This window comes from Annulohypoxylon truncatum, assembly GCF_022578515.1.
Source record: "Annulohypoxylon truncatum strain CBS 140777 unplaced genomic scaffold F4807scaffold_4, whole genome shotgun sequence".
In the NCBI taxonomy this organism is placed as follows: Eukaryota; Fungi; Ascomycota; class Sordariomycetes; order Xylariales; family Hypoxylaceae; genus Annulohypoxylon; species Annulohypoxylon truncatum.
The window spans coordinates 1,010,838-1,031,164 of NW_025953790.1; the positions used below are offsets into that span (position 1 = coordinate 1,010,838).

General features: G+C 48.1%; 4 protein-coding genes across 4 annotated transcripts; 1 reads left to right on the forward strand and 3 right to left on the reverse strand.

Moving 5' to 3' along the window:
• The first annotated feature begins 2,412 nt into the window (after positions 1 to 2,412).
• Positions 2,413 to 4,079, forward strand: F4807DRAFT_268670 (uncharacterized protein). The gene is made up of 2 exons (XM_047994551.1): positions 2,413 to 3,326; positions 3,378 to 4,079. The coding sequence occupies exons 1-2, from the start codon at positions 2,811 to 2,813 to the stop codon at positions 3,972 to 3,974; spliced, it is 1,113 nt and encodes a 370-aa protein (XP_047858024.1). The 5' UTR covers positions 2,413 to 2,810; the 3' UTR covers positions 3,975 to 4,079.
• Positions 4,080 to 4,954: 875 nt separating this feature from the next.
• On the reverse strand, positions 4,955 to 8,836 carry F4807DRAFT_268682 (uncharacterized protein). The gene has a single exon (XM_047994552.1). It carries the CDS (start codon positions 8,572 to 8,574, stop codon positions 5,407 to 5,409), a length of 3,168 nt encoding a protein of 1,055 aa, XP_047858025.1. The 5' UTR covers positions 8,575 to 8,836; the 3' UTR covers positions 4,955 to 5,406.
• A 279-nt stretch (positions 8,837 to 9,115) lies between these two features.
• F4807DRAFT_456851 (NAD(P)-binding protein) lies at positions 9,116 to 10,015 on the reverse strand (the record flags this gene model as incomplete). The annotated part of the gene is made up of 1 exon (XM_048000944.1): positions 9,116 to 10,015. One exon carries the CDS (start codon positions 10,013 to 10,015, stop codon positions 9,116 to 9,118), a length of 900 nt encoding a protein of 299 aa, XP_047858026.1.
• A 3,107-nt stretch (positions 10,016 to 13,122) lies between these two features.
• Positions 13,123 to 14,632, reverse strand: F4807DRAFT_411398 (uncharacterized protein). Its single transcript, XM_047996696.1, has one exon. The coding sequence runs from the start codon at positions 14,150 to 14,152 to the stop codon at positions 13,583 to 13,585; it is 570 nt and encodes a 189-aa protein (XP_047858027.1). The 5' UTR covers positions 14,153 to 14,632; the 3' UTR covers positions 13,123 to 13,582.
• Positions 14,633 to 20,327: the final 5,695 nt, after the last annotated feature.

A 20,327-nucleotide genomic window follows, 5' to 3' on the forward strand; every position in this document is an offset into this window, starting at 1 on the left:
ATGCTGTACTCGGACCCTATTCTACTGTCTCAGCGGGAAGGGGATGGGAAAGCTGAGGTCAAACTTGCGAATACGGTCTCATTACTATTATGTATGCACACTTCAGCTCTAATTCGGCCTTGAAACAACCGTGTCATTTCGACTATGCGTGCTATCGACCCCGATTCTAATTCCGAGACTCGAGATCGTCATAACGTAGGTCACTGCGTGTCTAAGGGCATTATAACCAATTTTACGTGCTGCACTCGTTAGGAGAGACTTCGGGATGGGTAGGGTTAGAAATGATGTTGGCTTAAAAGTTGACGACGAAGAATTCAAGCCATTCACGCCACAAGTGATCAGCGATGTAGGGCTGGATTAGTTGAAACTTAAAGCGGACGATCTTCGTCGATCAACTAGCTAGTAGCGGTTAAGAGATCGGCGATCAATTTACTCGCGATAATCCTCAGGTGCTTCTCGCTTCGCGATAGCTTCACTTTTTACCTTTTCGTTACAAGCAGCAGATGGTGGCTTCTGTCGTGCACATCGGCGAAAGCAGCGGTTCGGAAAGCTGCTTATCCTGCAGATATCTCCTGTATGACTTATATTACGCGTGCATGAGTTACCCATGCTAACGGGTTCGAGGCTCTAATTGCACAACGTTATGTTCCGATGCCTGGCTGTGAAGGAGTCAAGTATTCAGGTTGGTGCTCTAGAGAGTTGATCAAAAAGCAAACTAGTGATTTGAGATGTCTTGAAAGTCGAACTCCCAGGTTTGAATAATAAGACCTCATCAACAGAAGCGCTAGACTGAACCATCCTCTGGGTATTGTTGGTAAAGAAATAAAAATAAAAAAGAACCCGAGATACTGGGATGCAATATGCAAGAAATGAAGAGGGTCCCCCTTAGAAGCGAACCCGATCACCGAAGCGCCTTGGCTACGAGCAAGGGAGAGGACGCGTACTGCCCTGTGCTATTCGGATCCGATGCAACCTCAATAATACTTCAAATTCTGCCGGCGATGGTGGTGATTTGTGATATGCGTGGTATGTTGGAATATCTTGAACGGCTATTTGGCATTTGAAATTGGATTGAATTGAATTTGAATTATGAAATATGTAGTTGCTTACTACCAACTGGTCGTACAAGCCTTGAAGGTTATTAATTCAATGCGGTTGCAGTTTGGCAATGTTAACTTACATAATTGAAATGAATGGACTCAGCGCGTGCGCAATTTCCCGTACTAACCTGTAACAATTATTCGGTATAAAATGTCCATACTTTGTAGCTCGTATCACACGCTACGATGCCTGTAAGAGCAGGTAGGGTAGGTACCCGTCACGCTAAGGGGGCCAAAATTGAGGTAGACACGAGGAAACTGCGGCTGTGCCTGGCATTAGTCTTGAGATAACCTTGAAGAAGCTTATGCGGTGCTAGCACATTCAAGTAACAAATTCTAAAGGCAACAAGGAAGTCGGGAACTTATCTGACGTTGTGATTCGTTGGCAGGTGTTTCCCATCCAAGCCACCTAACAACCAAAGGGAACTTTGCTGGAAATTTCGCTTATGCAACCCACTCAATCCTTTCACCAACTTTTTTACATTTTACTACCTACCTATGTACCATTGGAGCCAAGGGACCCCGTCGCTCTCCCATCGATCGAATCGAATCGGAGAAAATAGTTCTAGACTGCCAGATTCTTCCAAAACCTGCTTGTTATTGGCAGAGATGGAGAGAGTCATGCAACCAAACAAGGAAGTCCTTGTTTTGATGCTAGTCATTTGCTTCGTCGCTTCGCCGGCGTCGACAACTTGGGCTTCTGCGGATGAGATGTGCCGATTTGAGCAAAAACGACCAGTCGACTTTCATGCGTGTTATGGCTTTTCCGGCATGCTTCTCTATATTGGCTAGGCTCATTGAGGCAAGCCAAAGGGAGCACAGAGATCACAAATATCACAGAAATCGCACCATAATGCCCGATAGCATTGATATCATAGGCACAGCCATATTACCATTGGGGTCCATTCTTTAACCAAGGTACCGAGAGGCATTAAGTCGCCATCTTATTACATAGACCCCAAATTGTGGCATCGTCCCCGTCGCATTTCTTGACAGGCGCCCGACCTAGACTAGCGGCGTATCGTCACTCTTTTCGCGGATAGGCCAACCGGCTTGGAGTCCCAAAATGGGAACGCTCGGGGGAAACTTATGCTACCATCATAGCGCTGCAGCTCTTGCAGAGTTTCATTAAAAAGCCCGGTGGGCAGCTCGTGCCTTATGAAGAGGTCGATCCTTCTGCTCTTTTCGTGCTTTGGTCGTTACCCATGTCTTTTAGATCTCTGTTTACATCTATCTGATTGTCTATTGGGACCTAATACCTGGGCAACGATCATCGTCGACGAATACTACTAACCCACGAGCTCCAACATCTCCCCGCATGCTTGCTTGGATTTCGTTGCGCCATTGCCGTTATAATAGAAAAGCAGTGCTTCATTGGTCTTGTGCTGTTTTACCACGGGACGTTTTCATTTATCCGACAGTCCTTTATATTGGCTATCTCCCCCCTCAACGGAGCTATTGTCTTGTCAGGGTCCGCATGACAATACCGGCTTCGGGGTCTAGACCTATTGGATATAATAAAGACGTATGGTGGGAACGGCCGCGACTTTCTTCCCGATCCTAACTCATAGCTTCGAGACATTTAAGTTTGGTTATCGTAGCACCGGGTTACTACGACTCTTGAGAGTCATATCGGACTCGAGGCTCTCACATCACGAAGTAATGTATGGACGATCGATCCGCTGATCGGTTACCTGCTTCGGCGGCACAATGCTTTCAGTTTGTTCCTTCGGGCGTCAGTGGTCGCTGCGCCGCGGGTGTGGTCCGCGCTACCCTGTCGTTTCACCCTACCACAAACACTGGACTCATATAGTAGTGATCGTCCTGATCATTTCCCTATGGATCCCCCGAACCACTGCTATTTTACTAGAGGACTCCCCGCGATCGACCGAGACATCGTTACTGGTCGATACGCGGATTCCGATTTTCGTCAATGGTCAATGGCAGATCATGTCTGAAGACGAGCATCGCCAACTCGTTCCTAGACAGCCAGCAACGCAGACATATAAGATCGATGTCTCGACTGCTACAGCCGAGTCTACAGCCGACTCTACTGCGGCTGCCACGACAAGTGTCGCTACGGGTCCACTTCCAACACCTTTTGACGGAGCGCTCGCGGCAAACTTCTCTGGTGAAGATGGAGGTGGATCGTGCCTTGACTTCATCAACAGCTTTCTGGCAGACCCGACTTTCCAAAGCTGTTATCCCCTTTCGCTACTCCTGAAGGCTAGTATGATAATATCTCATTTTTGCTGAATTGCAATTAACAGTTCCTAGGGCTCCAATTCTTTCTTCCAAGCGATGAGATCTCTAGTTGAAATAACGCAAGTTCTTGAGACATCGTGCGCAGCCAACAAGACAAGCTGCACCAGCTATCTCGATGACTTAGCCGAAAAGCTCAAGTCCGATGATAACTGCGGAGAGGATTACGAGAAACAGAACGCACTCGTCATCCAGGCTTACAAAGGAATGGTAGCATACGAGGAAATTTACGGCGCGACCTGTTTGACTGACCCAGATACTTCGACATATTGTTTCGTCAATGCGGTTACAAACCTCACGACTGCTTCTAATGTTTATCTCTATAATTTACCCTTCAACTCGACACTACCTCAATCAGCGTTGCCGGCGTGCGATTATTGTACAAGCGAGACGATGAAGATATATCAATCAGCGGCGGCTGACCGAAAGAAGTGGATAGCAAATACATACGTGTCGGCAGCGCAACAGATCGATTCGGAGTGTGGAGCGAACTTCGTTAGCACGGTGCTTCCGGCTGCGCTTCCAGATAGTGCGGCAACGTCTGCAGCACAAGCGCCATCTTTGCTTATAGTGTCGCTGCTATTTATGGCTATTTCTCGCTGGATTATATAATCCATTATACTGGTTCACAACCGGCATTTAATTCGATACTGGGGGGTTCATTTCAAGGGCGTCTTTGGTATAGGAATGGACGTATATCATGCTCGCTTTGAGCAAAGGCTTTTGGATAAGGGATGACATCTTTTACGAATCGGTAACACGATACAACGGCGCATTTTTGATACCCACTCGACCTTCCTTGACTTCTTTTCTTGTCTTTTTATGGGATACACAACATCACATTATATTCGATATCTATATTTATACCATTGGTTTCCGTACCATCATGCAACAATAGAAGACTTCAAAACACCTGACGGGACAAAGCACACGGATGGGAGAGATCCTTTGAATCTCGAGGCTTGGATAAGGTGGATGGTATATTACGGTTGTGGCGGTGGCTGCCGTCGATCAGAACATGTGTATCTGAGACATGGGGGCGAAGCACGAGTTCATGTGCTCACATACCACGAAAATAGAATTCATGTACATAATTTTACAGCCTGCCTCGCTGAGAGAGGACTTAGTACTTAATGTATAGGTGAGCCGAATTGATAAAGATACAATTCGATTACTTATAATATCGTCTTGCACGCTGAAATATCCATGACACATTACGAAAACATAAAGTATCTAGGAATTCATACTTGACTGAGCAGTTGAGACGAAGTGTCGCAAACCTCCTTATCAAGTCTTATGCAAACCTTTACCCATGGATCGATCTGCGCAAAGCACGTTTCCACCTTCGCCCTGTCGCCATGCGATCGGCGACGGGCGGGGACATGCGTGTCATGCCCGCGCCTCAATTCCAACGATCTAGGTAGGCAGGCTGCGATAATGGCTGATTCCCAGCGGGCTTTATTCTATGTATGTAGGTGGTGAAATGTGATCGGCGGATGGCTGCTTATTTACACATCAAAAGCCTCGACGCCCGCGGCCGTCCCGCGCGGAAGGGTGTGGAATCGTGTGGGTTTCGGTTACGTACCTACCGATGCATTTATGTAAAGCAAACTAGACTGTCTGTGATAGAGTAGTTAGTTAGGTACATATAGCATTTAGTAGGTAGCATTCAATGAGATCGTGAATATACAAATTATGGAAGCGTACATGCTATTTACGTACCAGTTCCTCGCCATCGCATCATACGATCTGATCTAACAGACAATCACTATTGACACACGCATTACGGAACGGTTTGCAACATATGAAACACTTTCTTTTTTTATCTACACCATTTCCTATCCTATGATCGATTGATCAAACGTAGAATTATAGACACGAATTCCTTTCCTTTCCCTTTCTTTCTCTCCTTTGTCACCCGCCGTTCGGACTTGCGTTGACATCCACAATCACATCATCCGCATCCTCTTCCTACTCCCTAGCCCTTACCCCCCACCCCTACCCCTCCCCTCCTTATCCCCTATCCCCTATCCCCACTCCCTACCTAATCCGCAAGCCCGAACACCTCGCCAATAGCCAAAGTATTCGTGCGCACGCCCAAGATCGCAACCACAATGCCCACAAGATCAACAACGACCAGCACCGCAGCCGCCATCATGAACCTAGGGCTGAAGACGCGGTACAGCATGAGATGGCGTCTGAGATAGCCGGCCCAAGCCATCGTAGCCAAGCTCTCGACGGCATAATACGCGACGAAGGCGCCGAGGGCGCGGCTGGTGCTCTCGAGGACGCCCTTGCGCCTGGGCCCCGTCTTCCACAGGACGAGCAGGGGCACGGCGGCGGCGGCGAGGATCTGGGCCGCGAACGTGTTGAGCGCGACCGCGAGCGGGCTCCACGGGTAGCGGATCGTGAGGAGCGGGATGAACGCGCTGTCCCACTGGATGGAGGCGAGCACGGCCTGGTGGCCCGTCTTGAAGAAGTGGAAGTTGCCGAGCAGCGCGAGCGCGACGGGCCCCACCGTCTCGGCCCCCAGGTCGTTGAGGTCGACGATCTCGGCCAGCGAGAGGATCTGCCACAGCATGATGGCGATGGCGCCGCCGCCCATCGGCTTCGAGAGGAGGATGCACGCGCACGCGATGTTGAGCGGGAGAAAGAGGTACCGCGCCCCGTTCACGTTGCCGTACCCGAGGATGGTGACCTGAGCTGTGCGGGTGTTCTTTGACGTCGTGAGGATGGAGACGCAGGGGGGAGCCCAGGCGAATGCTGTGGTGCCGGCCACGACGGCCAGTGCTAGGACTAGTTGGGCGACGGAAACGTGTATAGTCTTGAGCATCTTCTCCGAAAGCGACGTAATCCAGCCTCCGTTGTCTGCGGCGTCGAGAGTCCAATAGACGGCAGCGAGGAAGAGGCAGGTTCGGAAAACGTAGCCAACCCAGATGGGTGCGAGACCCTCGTATGACCGCGAGGTTTGCATGTATGATTTAATTATAGACGGGAGAATAAGAAACACGGCGAAAGGGATGGCTAATTGCCAGGGGGCTGATGTAGAAGAGTTGGCGGAGGCATAGTATGTCGATGTGCAGTAGGGCATCTGCTCATCCCTACAGAGTTTTGAGAAGGAAGCTAGTCGTCCAAGAACGACAAATAAGACAGAGTGATAAACGCCCAGAGTTCGGTCACGAATTGAGGGTCGTTGGAGCGCGGAGATGGCGCTTACAAGACCAAACGTTGAAAGGAAGAACAATGATATTGAGTCTTCCCATATCGTGTACGAGTTGGAGGCAAAGCCGATAGACTGGCTTAACGTGAATATAACAGACAACCATCCCCAAGAAGTGTTTGGTAGGAGGTTGAGTATGTGTATTCCACGTATCTTGAGTAGAATACTAGCCACAGCAATTATGCTTCCAATAGCAGCCGCGGCGATAGCCAATAGCCACTCATCGGATTCTGTGAGCTTAACGAGCGCAAAACTGAGAACCCCTATTAATCCACCACCTGAAAGCCCCGCCTTGACGAGCGACCTAGTCAGGTTCTTGTAAGATGCAACCTCCGGCTCCGTTGAACCTTGTAATTCCAGATTCTTCTCCGCGAAGTCTAGCTCGACATCATCTAGGACTGCAAAATCTTCGTCTTCGTCTCTGGATACATAGAGCAATAATGTGACCACACCAATCGCCATTACCACGAGACCTAGCACCATCTTTGGAATGTCAAATCGAGCCCAGAGATCTTTACACAGAGTTAAAGTCACCTCCTGGTAAGCAGTATAAGCATCATATACTTCTTTCCACGGCTTCGATTTGGTGGTTGATTGGATAAGTGCTTCGGTATTATTCCAAAGTGATGCGGGAGATCCGGGTAAGGTGCTTGGTTCAATACCGCGAGCCTTGAAATAGGATGCTTGGTATCTCCTGATCCCAGCGGACGTGATGCTGGAAGCAGCAGCCAGATAGTCCCAGGCATTTCCTTTAAGACCAGCAAAAGCTTCCTCGATAGGCCGGCCAAGGTTGTTATACGGTATAGGAATACCTAGGAGAAGAGCCAAAGTTGGAACCAGATCGATCTGATTTACTGGCCTGATTTTTGCCGTCGCTGGCGGTGTCTTAAACTCGGGTTGCGTGCGGCCGAATACCGGCTTTTTCGAGTACATCCATAAAGCTGCCTCGACCTCATCGTCACTTTCGCCGCCATGATCGCCCTTACTATCCATACCATGGTCACCCATAACAACCAACAACGTTTCATCGTCGATCTCTTTCACAAGATCTTGGATGAAACTATCCATCTGCTGAAGCTTGGCAGTCATAGCGGCATGGTTAGGTCCATATCGATGGCCAGCATGGTCCACGCCAAGAAGGTGTCCTATAAGAATGTCCCATTGCTGCGTTTGGTCGGATTTCAACGATGGAAATATGTGGTCTATCACGCCATTATCCACTGTGTGGAGATCCCAGACGTTAAGGCTGTCGTAGGCTCTGCTGATATTTGGTTGGAAGTAGCCAGGGAACAGAGCGGTCCAAGTGTCGTCTCCTAAATGAACGATTCGCTTCCCTTGGTCTCTCCATTGCATTAGTAGATTATCCTCCTCTATAGCCGTCCCGGCAAAGTTAGATCCCATATCAATGAATGTAGGTAAGGTCCCGGTCGTTAGACCTTTCAGCCTCTGAAGAGTAGTGGTTGGAGGGTCAGCAATGAATGGTCGCAAAAATGCGTTTTCTGGTGACTGGACCGCAGTCTCGTAGAGAAAGGGGAGCGCATTATGATACACGGCTGCGGTATCCTTGTCCTCAACTGGAATTGTGAAATCGTATCGCAAAGCGTCTATCAGAACCACAACAGCCTTATTAAAGGTCTTAGGATGCCAGCAGCCACCCTCTATAGAGCCGCTCCCTTTCCACTCCAGCAAAGGCTCAATGGGTGGGCTGTCGCACTCTGATCGTTCGTCCAGAACCAGCCTGGTCAAGAGGAAGCCGCTAGTAAAGAGCAATATGCCAACGATGTGTATACACAGCAACCAGACCCAAAAACCTACGGTCCAGAGACATCGACGTCCAAAAGCTCTTTTTCGGTTAACTTCAAGAGCTATGCGGTGGTATTCCTCCACAGACGGGCCGCCGTCCTTCTTGAGTCGTTTTGCACGAGCCCATTCTGCTGCGATGTTCTTGTATTCGGTGGTGGGAGGTTTTGGTCGGGTATTCCGGGAGGGCATATTTCGTGGGTGGTGGATCGTGGACCGTGGACCGTGGACCGTGGGGGAAAGTAATTAACGCGTCGTGTACGGCTCTGGTGCGGCCATTGGCCTTCTATATGCAACTTCTACCAAGAAGAGAAGTAAGGAGAGTGCGCGGCTGGAAGAAAATTAACTAAGCCGCGTGTATTAAAGAAGTGACCATGGTGTAGAAATACAGGAAGTTTGAAATAATATGTGAATTCGTAAAAAGGAACGTCGTGTCAAAAAAGAAGCTTAAGTTTAGGTACGTAGTTGTGGGAACCTTCAAGCCTTTGGGATTCCAATTAGAGTTTATTGATACATGGGTACATGTAGTATGACGAACCCTTGTACAGCCATTGGCTCCTGCTGTTTACCCATTGGCGTTCTACAAATTACATAAGGTATATGCTTATCTAATAGATCCTATTGAATCCTACGAATTTCACTTCAACTTCATCTTTTCCTTAGGTATATGCATAATGAAGAGTTCCTATTTTATAATATATCACTGTTTCTTATACACATTGCCTATAAACATCTAGACCGCCGTTGTCATCCTAAACTTCAGTAAGTCTTGCTTGACAATATCGTCCTTCCTATTCTCAAGCTCCTCCATATCCCATTTGGAGTTGACGTATCTACCACTCAGCCATGCGCGTTTCTGCGCAGTCAGCCACACGGTACAGTGTCCTGGAAGCTGCGGTTCGTCGACTAGGACTTTGTGCATGGCTTGGGGCATGTGTAAGGCCAGTTCTGTCTTAATGCCGCCGGGGTGAAGCGCGAAGCAAACCAGGCCCTGGTCCTTGTATTCCGCCGCGATGAATTCTGCGAGCCGGCAAACTACGAACTTGGTGGATTGGTATGCCGAACCGCTGGGTACAACCGCGATAGCCCCGGCACTTGTCGTGAGGACGTTGGTCTTAAGGTCTCCTTCGAGAAGCAGCGGAATAAAGTATTTGCTGCATAGGTAGACCCCCTTAACGTTAACCTCGTACGTCGTCCACCATTCGTCCGCTTTAGAGGCGCCGACTTGTAGCCACTCCGGTAAATAGCCAGCGTTGTTTATCAGAATGTCTAATTTCCCGCCAAACTCGTCTGAAATAGTCTTTGCAGCTGCCTCGACGCTGTCTTCCGACGTCACGTCAAGCCTCACGCTAACAACCTTGGGCTCATTCTTTCGACCTGCCTTTATTGCTGCTTGCTTGATCTCAACCACAACGTCCGACAGGTCAGACCGAGCACCAACGCCTATTTTGCTACAGCCGGCTATCGCAAAGCTAAGTGCGATCTCCTTTCCAACGCCCTTGGAGGCGCCGGTGATAAAGACCGATCTTCCCGAGAGGTCTAATTTATTCGGGGATATGTACTCATACGTATCGTTGTGTATGGTTTTGGTGAACTTGGAAACGGCTTCCTGGTTTGCTGCGACTGTTGCCATGGTGATGGGTTCTTAGTACCGTATCTCAGGTTGGTAACATATGAGATTATGGTGCTTATTTCAACACATAAGAAGGGTACGAAAGAAGCTTTATACCAACGCTAAAGTCATTGAAAAGTCATATATGGGAGCATAACAGTTATTTGCGACCTTCCTAGGTAGGTTGGTACCCACCTCACGCCAGTATTCAAACCCCGCCAACAACCCGTCGCCGGATATTCTATCGCCAATAATTGAGCCATGGATATAGTCGTCATACGTGTCAAATCGTACCGGGAAGGAGGTATCGGTATTGACGGAGTTAAGTTTCCAAGATACTGAGGCATTACTCGAGAAATGCGACACGATACTCAGTTGGGGGAGCCCGAAGACATCCCTGACATGTCCATGCCCACAACTATTGAAGACAGACGGCCAATGATATCACAAGTAACATATAGACTAAGAAATAGTCTTTCGTTCGGATGCCGATCAATCCTGGTTACAAGCTATTACCTGATTCTTATGTAGCTGGCACTTACCATAACTATCAGGATGGTATGGTATGCGGTCAGCACCATAGTTCCTTTACGGCACGATCCGGCCTTGGTACCTATCTATCCCACATCCCACACCTATGTAGTTACTAATTCAACCATTCAAGTTCTACACCGACGCTGCGAAGCTGGCATCATCACCCGCAAATCGGCATGGTACCTAGGTAGGTAGGCAGCCTTATGCAGTACGTCTTAACAGATCCTAGCTGGCGCGTTTCTACCCAAGTACCTACGCAAGCAATTGTAGACTACTAGGTGGTTTCTGTTTATACCCGAGAACTTGCAGCCGAGACATAACGGTTTCTGTTCTACTTCGCGACTATTGATTCACCGACAAATGCCTTAACAATATTCGGCGCCGAGAAGAGATATTCGATACGACATCGACGAGAGAGAGAACATCAAAACTACGCAAGTAGCTTTGGCATTTGCACTACCTACCGACGACTTTTATTAGCACGGGATAGACCTTCGCGGTACACTTGTACAGAACACGTTATTATCTGAAACGGCCTTCACCAATCAAATAAATCTTTCCAAAGAGAAGTTTGCCTCTTGGCTGTGCATACACGAGTGTTCCTTGGTTACAACATGATACATAACACGGCATTGCACTACAAACGGCTATCCCGGAAAACCTATCCGCCTTCATGACGAACTATTCACGTAACAGCAGCCTAATGATTTCAATAGATATCTAATAAATCGTCAGACAACGAGAAATATGCGGTCTGGTTTCGATAAGCTCGTATGTCGCGCGACCAACCTAAAAATTCCGGCGAAATGTGACCTCCATCGCGGCAGAGTTCTGAATATACTATCGTCAATTCGCCTGCTCTTTTTGAGCTCGGTTTTTATTTCCTGGTTAGTCCTACCGAGCTCTAGGTTATTCAGCTATCATGCCAGCGTCGAAGAAAGAAACGCCGTTGTGTTTCACAAAACCACATATGAAGGACAACGTGCTCGCTTCATGCCACTTTTTCTAGTAAACCCGTGTATCCGCAATATTCCCTTCATGTGCAACAGATAAGTACCAATTATGTCGGCTTACATGGAGTGTAGAGCTACGTCATTGTACGATAAGCTGGCGCTAACAAGAGCCTCGAAGACTGCTCACATAATGCATCATATGTCTACCACATTGGTAGTCTTCGGAGAGGTAGTTTTCCCGCCACAGATGGGTCTGGTCTAAGTCTGGGACCCTACGTTTCCTTAAGGGGCTTTCGACGCTAGATTTTGCCCAAAATGCTGGCGAGCCGCGTTTATGAGTAAGCCGGCACTCCGTGGGTGTTGAATAATGTAACCTAGATTTGATGCTTATACTATTTTTTCTAGCATCGTTCTTGGACGCAGGCTAGATTCGACCCTCGTAGGTGTGGTTACGCGAGAAATGACACGGTATTGGCGTGGCTCGACTTATGTTAGCCTCGAAACAGGGACGTTCAGGAGGCCGGACTACCATGTGCTTGCAAGGGGTAATCCTTAGAGGAGAAAATAAGTACCATTGAGCCTTATCGAGCTCTAGGAGGAAAGCTAGTTTGTCATGGTTCGAACCAGATCTATAGTGTTCACTACATACACCAGTATGTCCCATTCACCAATTTGCAAGGGACAGTAGCTAACTGGTCGATCCCCGCACGTAGACTAGTGTTTCGGTATATCGAAACATGGCCCCCCTGAGGGGTATATTCACGACCTAAACCTCATCCAGTTTAATGAACGAATCTTCATGTCCAAGTTTCTGCACCGGTGGGCTTCCGAGCAATCCTTCGGACCGTGGACTTTCGCCGAAATAGCGTCCCGCACGAAGAAAACTGGAACATCCCGAGCATGGACGGCGTATAAGCATGGGGTCCCGGTGGAGGTCCGGCACCTTCCGCTCCGAGAGTTTTCCGAGCGAAAATGCTGGCTTTAAAGATGCAGGTAGGCCCGACGGATCAAGCTGTGTCTGGAACGTTATCTCTAGAACGCTCAACGAAGAGTTTCTTCCCGCACATGGCTGTCGCTTTTGTTATAGAGCAGCAGGCCATTCGAGTGGCGCAAATGTGGTAAAAACCTACAACTTTTTATTCTGAGAGCATCACATCCTCTTTCCCTTGATCGTTTGCGAACTCTTTTCACCATGCCTGGCTCATAGGCGTCTAACTAGTTCTCTCCAAGGGCAGACCGGTTAGCATGCTTACTCGCTGCGTGCAGTTGGTAAGTTATCCTTAATCATCCTCTCCACAACTCATGATAAGTATTTATACCAAGTGTCTTGAGAGTGAGTGTATAGAGCTGTGGTGTCGAGATGGCGTAGTCAAAAAGCGGTACCGCCGATTCCACCTCACCGTGTATGGTTGGAATGGGCTTAGGTTATGGAGCAGATGCTTCCATGTTCTTCATTCCCTATCCATTCCAGCTGACTCTGAATCTGATTAGAAGCTGGGGTCATGAACCGTGAAAGGCTTAAACGGGGCAACGGTCTCCCTTTTACACGTTATTTCAGTACGACGGAGAGGTGACACAATTCTCAACCCCAAAAGATAAGTAGAAAAAAGGACGACTAGCACTCCAAGCGCAGCAAGGAATACCGGTGATCATTGGTTTGTGTAGTCGAATTACTTTAAGTATACAATGGAGAATATATACCGCGTCCAGGAGCCTCGTTTCTGCCTCTCACTGCAAGGCTAGTTGTCCGTAGTAGTGGCCTTAGGAAATGGAAGACAAAAAGCAAAGGGTATCGTTATATACAAGGACCAACGTGTACCTAAAGCCTGAACTAGTCACGAAATGTCCATCCAGGTTCCCCCTCCGCCGCGCGGTCCGTGGTCCGTCTTCGACTTCCTCGCCCCGACCTAGAGAGGCGGATAGAAGGAAGACTTTAGAAACATCTGCTTTGTATAGGTACACCATTACTCATGCATGTATATATATCATCCATACTCCCCCATCATCCAGTTTAATAACCCTTGGAAGTCGGCTAGTAGCAATAGTTGAGTAGCATATGTGATCTTAGTGATACCGACGGTAAGATCATGCTAGTTGTAGCTTAGGAGAATTGGGAACGGTCCTTCTCCTTTAACCCGCCAATTTGGTCCATGTCGATCGAGTAGAAACCGCTGTTCTCCTTCTCGTATGCGGGCAATTGCTCCTCCTTCACGGGCTCAAGACCCACAGAGGTCTCGCCAACTCGGACAACCACGACACGACCACTCTTATGGCGGCCGGCCTCGTCCTGCTCGTCGGGGAAGGTGATGTGAATCTCGGGGACGTTGGTGGGAGAATAGGGTGGTGCACTCGGGTCAGCCAGCATGGGGCGACCGTTCACAACCAGAATACTTTGTCGGCCGTTGGCGGTTTGGATGGTCAGGCGACGGGTGCTGTAGTCATCGTGCTTGATATCGTTGTACTGGGGTAGAGTTTCTTTCTGCATCTGTTGTTCGCGCTTTGCTCGTCGTAGCATAATAAGCAGAGCTACCATAACAAGGGCGAAGAAAGCGACGCCAAGAAAAGCAATCATGAGATTGACGACGGTGTCAGATTCGCCTCCCATGTCAAGGTCCCGCCTAGAAAGGACAGCATTGCCACGGGCAATAAGGTTGCTGAAAGTAGAAGACATATTGGTGATATCTCGGTGATTTGGGGTGTGATAACGGGTGTAGATCTGACGATATTAAGATTATCGTTTGTTTGTTAATGTGTTAATGTGTCAATGTCGGATGTCAGGGGATTTCGTTCGGCTCAGTCGAATAATCAATGAATGGCTCGGCTACATTGAAACAAAATGTTAGATATTTGGCTCAATAATGGTAGAGCATCTCAAATTCCTAGATTGGTTCGAGACATCAAGCGAGTATTGGGACCTACGTAAGGGAGGGAATCGAGACTTCAGAGAACTCCAAGGAAAAAAGATTGGACGGGATCAACTAAAAAAGAGTGAAGTTGAAACCAAGTAAAGAGTGAGTGGGAGGGAGTGAAGGGAGGGTGAAGCCAAACGAATGAACTCTCTGAACCGACAAAGCAGCGACAACGTCAACGACAGCAACGACGATGAAGATCGTGAAGAAAGAGAAAAGAAGGAGAGAGGGGATTAGAGGAGTTGAAGAGGATGAGCGAGATCAGCTGCTAGTGGAGCCAGTTCAGTACCATCGGGGCCCACCCTGGATCAGGAGTTAAAGGGGATTGGTCATAAAGGATCTAGTTTACAAAGTTTGCAAGGGTATTGGTGCTTGTCGCTCGCCCGTCGCGCGCAGGGTTTAAACAGGCACAGCCCTCTGATTCGCTGCAGCAGCCAACAAGCCCCAAGCTAAACGCTGCTTAATTTCGAGATCGGCCAATTGAACCTTTTTAGAACGATGAAAAGCGGGTACATCAGGACAGAAACGGTCAAGGTCCAATGGCGCTAGTTACCTAAAACAGAACGGAATAATACCTTCTCATCAAGATTCTAGACCTCACTAGAACAACGGACCAATCACGAACAACTCTATTCCTTACAATCATAAAGCTCCGGATAACGAGTAAATAGGTACCCACATACTATTTCACATTTCAATGCGACGTCCAGTCATCCACGATGGACATCAGAAATCAGAAATCCTTCAATGATGGATGAACAATATCATTCATAACTTTCTATATCTTGGTACTCTTGCTAACGTCCTTCCAGTTGATCAACACGTGGCCTCGGTACGTTGGAGGATATCATCGATTCCCCAACTTAAGTAGGTCCAAGAATAGCATCTACGCCAAAGTTATGAAGCTTGGAACCAGTCAAAATCCCTGTTCTATTCTTTTAGACGAAGCTACCGCGCCCCTGGAAATAGCTAGGAAAAGGAGGCTTCTGTTTCGTGGTCCAAGCGCCCACGTCTTGGAAGCCCTAGGACTAACGGCCTTGGAAATTCCAACTCCGAGCTCCCGAACGCCTCGTGTTTGCGACAGTCGAAAAATCAAGATTTGTTGAAGGAGAATCAAGAGGCTATTCCCCGATGTTGGTTTAACTGCCTCAGGTTCAACTACCCCTCGTAAACCAGGCACGATACCTACTAACGAGAATAATCCAGATTGTTTTACGATCGAGCTCGTGATCCACGAGGAGGTGTAGTCAAGCTTCATGCTTAATTCATAACGCTGCGATGTCTACTCATTATGCATCTCTATGCTGTCCTATTTATAACTATACTAACGGAATATAACTTGAAAGGGAAAGGGCTGGCATGAACTTAGTATCGCCGATACGTAATCATTCTATTATTATGGTCAGTATTCTCAAAGAGCCTCATCTGATCTATCTACAGTTAGGTTCCAAACCAGTGCGGACGCCCCACATTTAACCATGTTAGCAGCATAACAGCAGCTAAGTCTCTGATAATTCTATCTTATTCAATTATATCAAAATCTCATATGGAGTGATATATGAAGGACTCTCACAGCTACTAACTGCTATCACATATTCGATCTTTAAGTTGAGTATATTTTCGAGTGCTTATACCAAGGCTAAATGAGCTTACTGTTATGCCAGTAACATATGTAAATATGGGGCGTCCGCACTGGTCTGGAACCTAATTGTACTACGATAGTCCGTTCTTCAATACTGAGCCACCTACCTATGTACATTACCTGGGTAGGTGGCTAGGTATGCTAATAATTTCGACGATAGTGAAAACTTACTACCTTCCCCGCAGCGGCGTCGCTGCCAAGTTGCAGCTGAGACACCAGTAGGATGAACGTCGAGCGATATGCCGATGTCATCCATTTTCTTCTTCGAGTTATTATTTCTCCGGCTGTAGCTACCTGCTGCCATGAAAATCCCTCTGAGCTGTTAGGTGGATCCTACCTACCGAGTAGTGGTTATCATTAAGTTGGTATCACTGACGGGCATCGCTCGATCAGTCAAATGAGCTGGCCAGCCCTCTCCTCGAGTTCTTCCCCGGGCGGGTGATAGTTCTCTGCATAAATTAGGCCACCCCACGTCAAATGTCTCACAAGAATCGGCTGAAGGCGCTTTCTCTATGGCTCGAGAAGCTGCAGCTATCCGTGAGGGGGATCTATGGACTGCGCTTGTGCAATATGTTTCATTCTTAGACGCGAGTCGGACACACGAGGATCGAAAATGACAAACAAAATACCGGGGATTGCTGATACAATGCCTCTACAGGACTCATGCTTCGGATCTTCGATCGGAAAGCTACATTGAATTCGACAACGGTCGTATCCTGCTGGAAGTACGACTTCAGTCTTGCCGTATATCTATCTACTCCACTAAACGCTGTGGATAGACAAAACAAGGCGATCATGAACGCAAATAGTATGATATACCTAATCGTGTGGGATAATTTGACAGATGTTTCAGGGGTTCATGTACTCTTGCAAATCTTGATATAACGAGCATACCTCATGGAACCTCGCCGCTACGTATGTACTAGGACATCAGCGCCCTTAATATTGAACGCTAGAGGAGTGGGTTGGACATCTAGAGCTGCGCGGCGTAGCACCTGCGTTGCGTTACATGAGGAGGAGAGGTAAATCTGATCTGCCAGGCTGTTGCCATAGGCAGCATTAAAATTCATACCTCCCATTACGTCCGCTCTACTGTAGCGGACGGTAGGCCAACGGATTCGCTCATTGAGGCGAATTATATCTGCGGTGTGACCTTCTAAGCGTGCCAGTAAAGTTGACAACAGATTCGACACACCGAAACCAACGGGCAACACGGTACCACGGACGGCGGATATTCAGGGTGAGACTGCGACATGTCGTTCCATAACGGGAGATTGACATCGCTCTACATTCCCCAGGGTAGTTACCTTCGTTCCTGTGATGGATGGTGAAGATTACGACATTCCTGAGCCTTTTGGCGTTCAAGGCTGGCGGGACCTGCATCCGGGTCTCCCTTGGGCCCCAGAGTCGCAAGTTGGAGAGGTGTTGCTCGTCCCGACGTACATGTCGCGCAAGTTTGACTGCCTGTATTCTCCCCCGTGCTGCTGTAAGCACGAAGTACATACTGGACCTTCAAACGCGCAGATGCTACTAATAAGTGGATTAGAAGAGGGACAGTGTATGCAGAATTTTACTCACGGATTTTCTAATGCTCATAGGCTAGGTTGTTGATCTTTATCGTGTGATTTTGCCCTAGCAAAGTCCTAACAAGCGGCTAGACCTCATTCCTCAATCCTTGGTGCAACGGTTGGGAGTGAAGCTCCCACCAATCCTACCTAGCATCGTTCAGAGAGAATGCCATTTTCCCAGAGTGCCGGGCTCGTTAGGTCGGTCCAATTGGACGGGTCACCAGCGAGCGGTTGTCTCCAAGACATAGGGGGGCCACATAAGTGATCTGCCCCGTACATCTGTAGTAGCCCCTGTACTACAAGCTCTTATTATACATGCTTTGGTGGTAAATGCGGCAATAGTGCAATCTTGGCCATAGCAACTAGGAGTGATAGATAGAATATTAGTATCGTGGATCGTCTTCCCATCTCTCGCACCCTTCCTCCCTCTAGGTTGAATATATCTCTTTTCTTCTCTCCCTTCTTGCTAGCCGAAGCTTTGAATCCAAAGGGAGCATCTCCAGGACGGCGAAGCTCAAGTGTCGATAGAGCCTAACTCACATCGTATAAATCAAGTTGTTCATTCCTTATTAATTTCTTGCGTTGCCTCATTCGATTTCTGCCTTTCATACCGTATCCTATCATACGACTATTTTTTCGTTGTAATAAATTGAGGCGATGCCCATGTAAAACATCTAAAGGACATATAAAAAATTTCTGACGGCCCCCAATCGCATATATTCCGGACGGCGCAGTAACAAAATCTGCACGCTTCTTTTTATTCACACATAACACATACGTACCGAACGGATACAGATTCTCATTACGATAACTCGCTTGAGGGTGTTCCTGCGACCAGTAGGCTAACACCGCCACCAACCGCCCCCGATTCTCTGTACAAAAGCAAAAGTCACGAGGGTTATTCACGACAGGCAACTATTATTATACACATGTTAGTATCTCCGCGCTCGAAACTGGTTCAGTGGTGAAAGCAGGCTGTATACTTATTCAATAACATCGTAGCATCTTGGAAGTTTTTGGTTTAGCTCCAAGATCTTCAAGGTGCAGCGAAGGGAGGCTTGGCTCTTGGCCTGCAGTTAGAGAACGTCGCCAACCAAAACCGACCTTGACGGTAGTATCAGCAGGAATATCCCGCCCTCACCTTGGACGAAGTGGACGAATCATATGTTGGTTTTGAACCTCGAATACATCGGTATTGAGATACTTGTTAGAGTTCGACTTGGCAAGCAGCATCACGTCAGCTTCGAGGACCTGTCAGCCTGTCAAAGATATCGCTATATTGCTGGGAGACTAGACCCTGGAAGTTAAACGCTTAACTTATCGGATTCGTCTCCGCTTCACTTAAGAAATAAGTGGTGTGTGTCGCGCGACCATCGGGAGATTCAACATAGGAAAATTCGAACCACGCCACTTAAAGAAAAGATAGAAGAGAGTTAAAGGAAGCGGCAAGACGGCGGGAACGGGAGCCCCATCGAAGAGGACCCATCGCCCCATCTGCATCCGCGCCTCATCAACTGGCACTTGCATCCAAACCCCCAAGACCCCCAAGACCCCAGGAAGAACAAGCAAAATAACCTTACATACCTGCATACCTAGGTACATACCACAATACTAGCATAACTCAATTGGGGACTGGGAAAGAGGAGAAGAGAGAAAAATAAAAAGCACAGACACTTTTGCTTTTTTCTCGAGTTACACAAGTCTGATCCTTCTTTATCAATCTTTCCCGGCTCTTCTCTCCTTCCCTCTCGCCGGGGCGCACATTACTTATTAATTCTTCAAGCTTTGCTAGGCTCTTCCTAGCAAGTTCCTAGCAAGCTCCTAGCAGACTTACGAGAGATCTGCTTACCACGGCATCGGCATCTCTTGGAGCTTAGGCCGGTCTAAAGCAGTACCTAAAGCAGTACCTTTATTCAAACCGACTAGACTTCCCGGCACCTCGGAGACGCTAAAATTTTAGTCAGGCTGTGTGGGTTCGATATCGAGACTCAAGCTCAGCCCTGGTCTATCTACGTGCAGTCATCATCTTTTTAACAACCTTCGATCTCGTCGCAACATCTCATTCGATCAGGACCGTGGTTGGAATTCCGGACCGCCTCTATTGGACGGTTGCTGTACGAAGTACCTCCAAGTAACTCACCGACCCTAGCAATCCTAGGAGGTAGGCACGAGCGGTACGAACCGCGATACATCCAGCTGATCCAGCGAGATTGACATAGTGAAGGAAGCGTGCGGTCGAAGTGCTTGCCTACCACGGAACCACACATGTACCCGGGTGTACACACGGCCCAGATTGTCGCACAAGCACGAGCGAAAGCGCATTAGGATCCGTAACTGATAACACATCACAGCCCAACCTGAAAACGCTACTGCATATTTTGCATTGCCCGCGTTGCCTAATAAAAACCAAGGAGACCAAAGAATACAATCGACAGTAGGTACCTACACTACCTGTGCCTACCTGCCTTACCATTGTGGCTGCAACCCCCCCGACCATCATTTTCCCCAAGATCTATCAGATTCACATACAGTCGTACCGTCAAACTCGTGAACATTGAATCATTCCTTTTTCTCGGGGTTCCACCCCCAGCACTATTATCAGCACTACGCACACCACGTACCACGCACCACGCCCTACTGCCACCATTACCACCCTTTGCAGCGACGATTACTACCTACTACCACCTACGACATACCTTGAGCTATTCTAAGTTCGTCCCTAGCCCG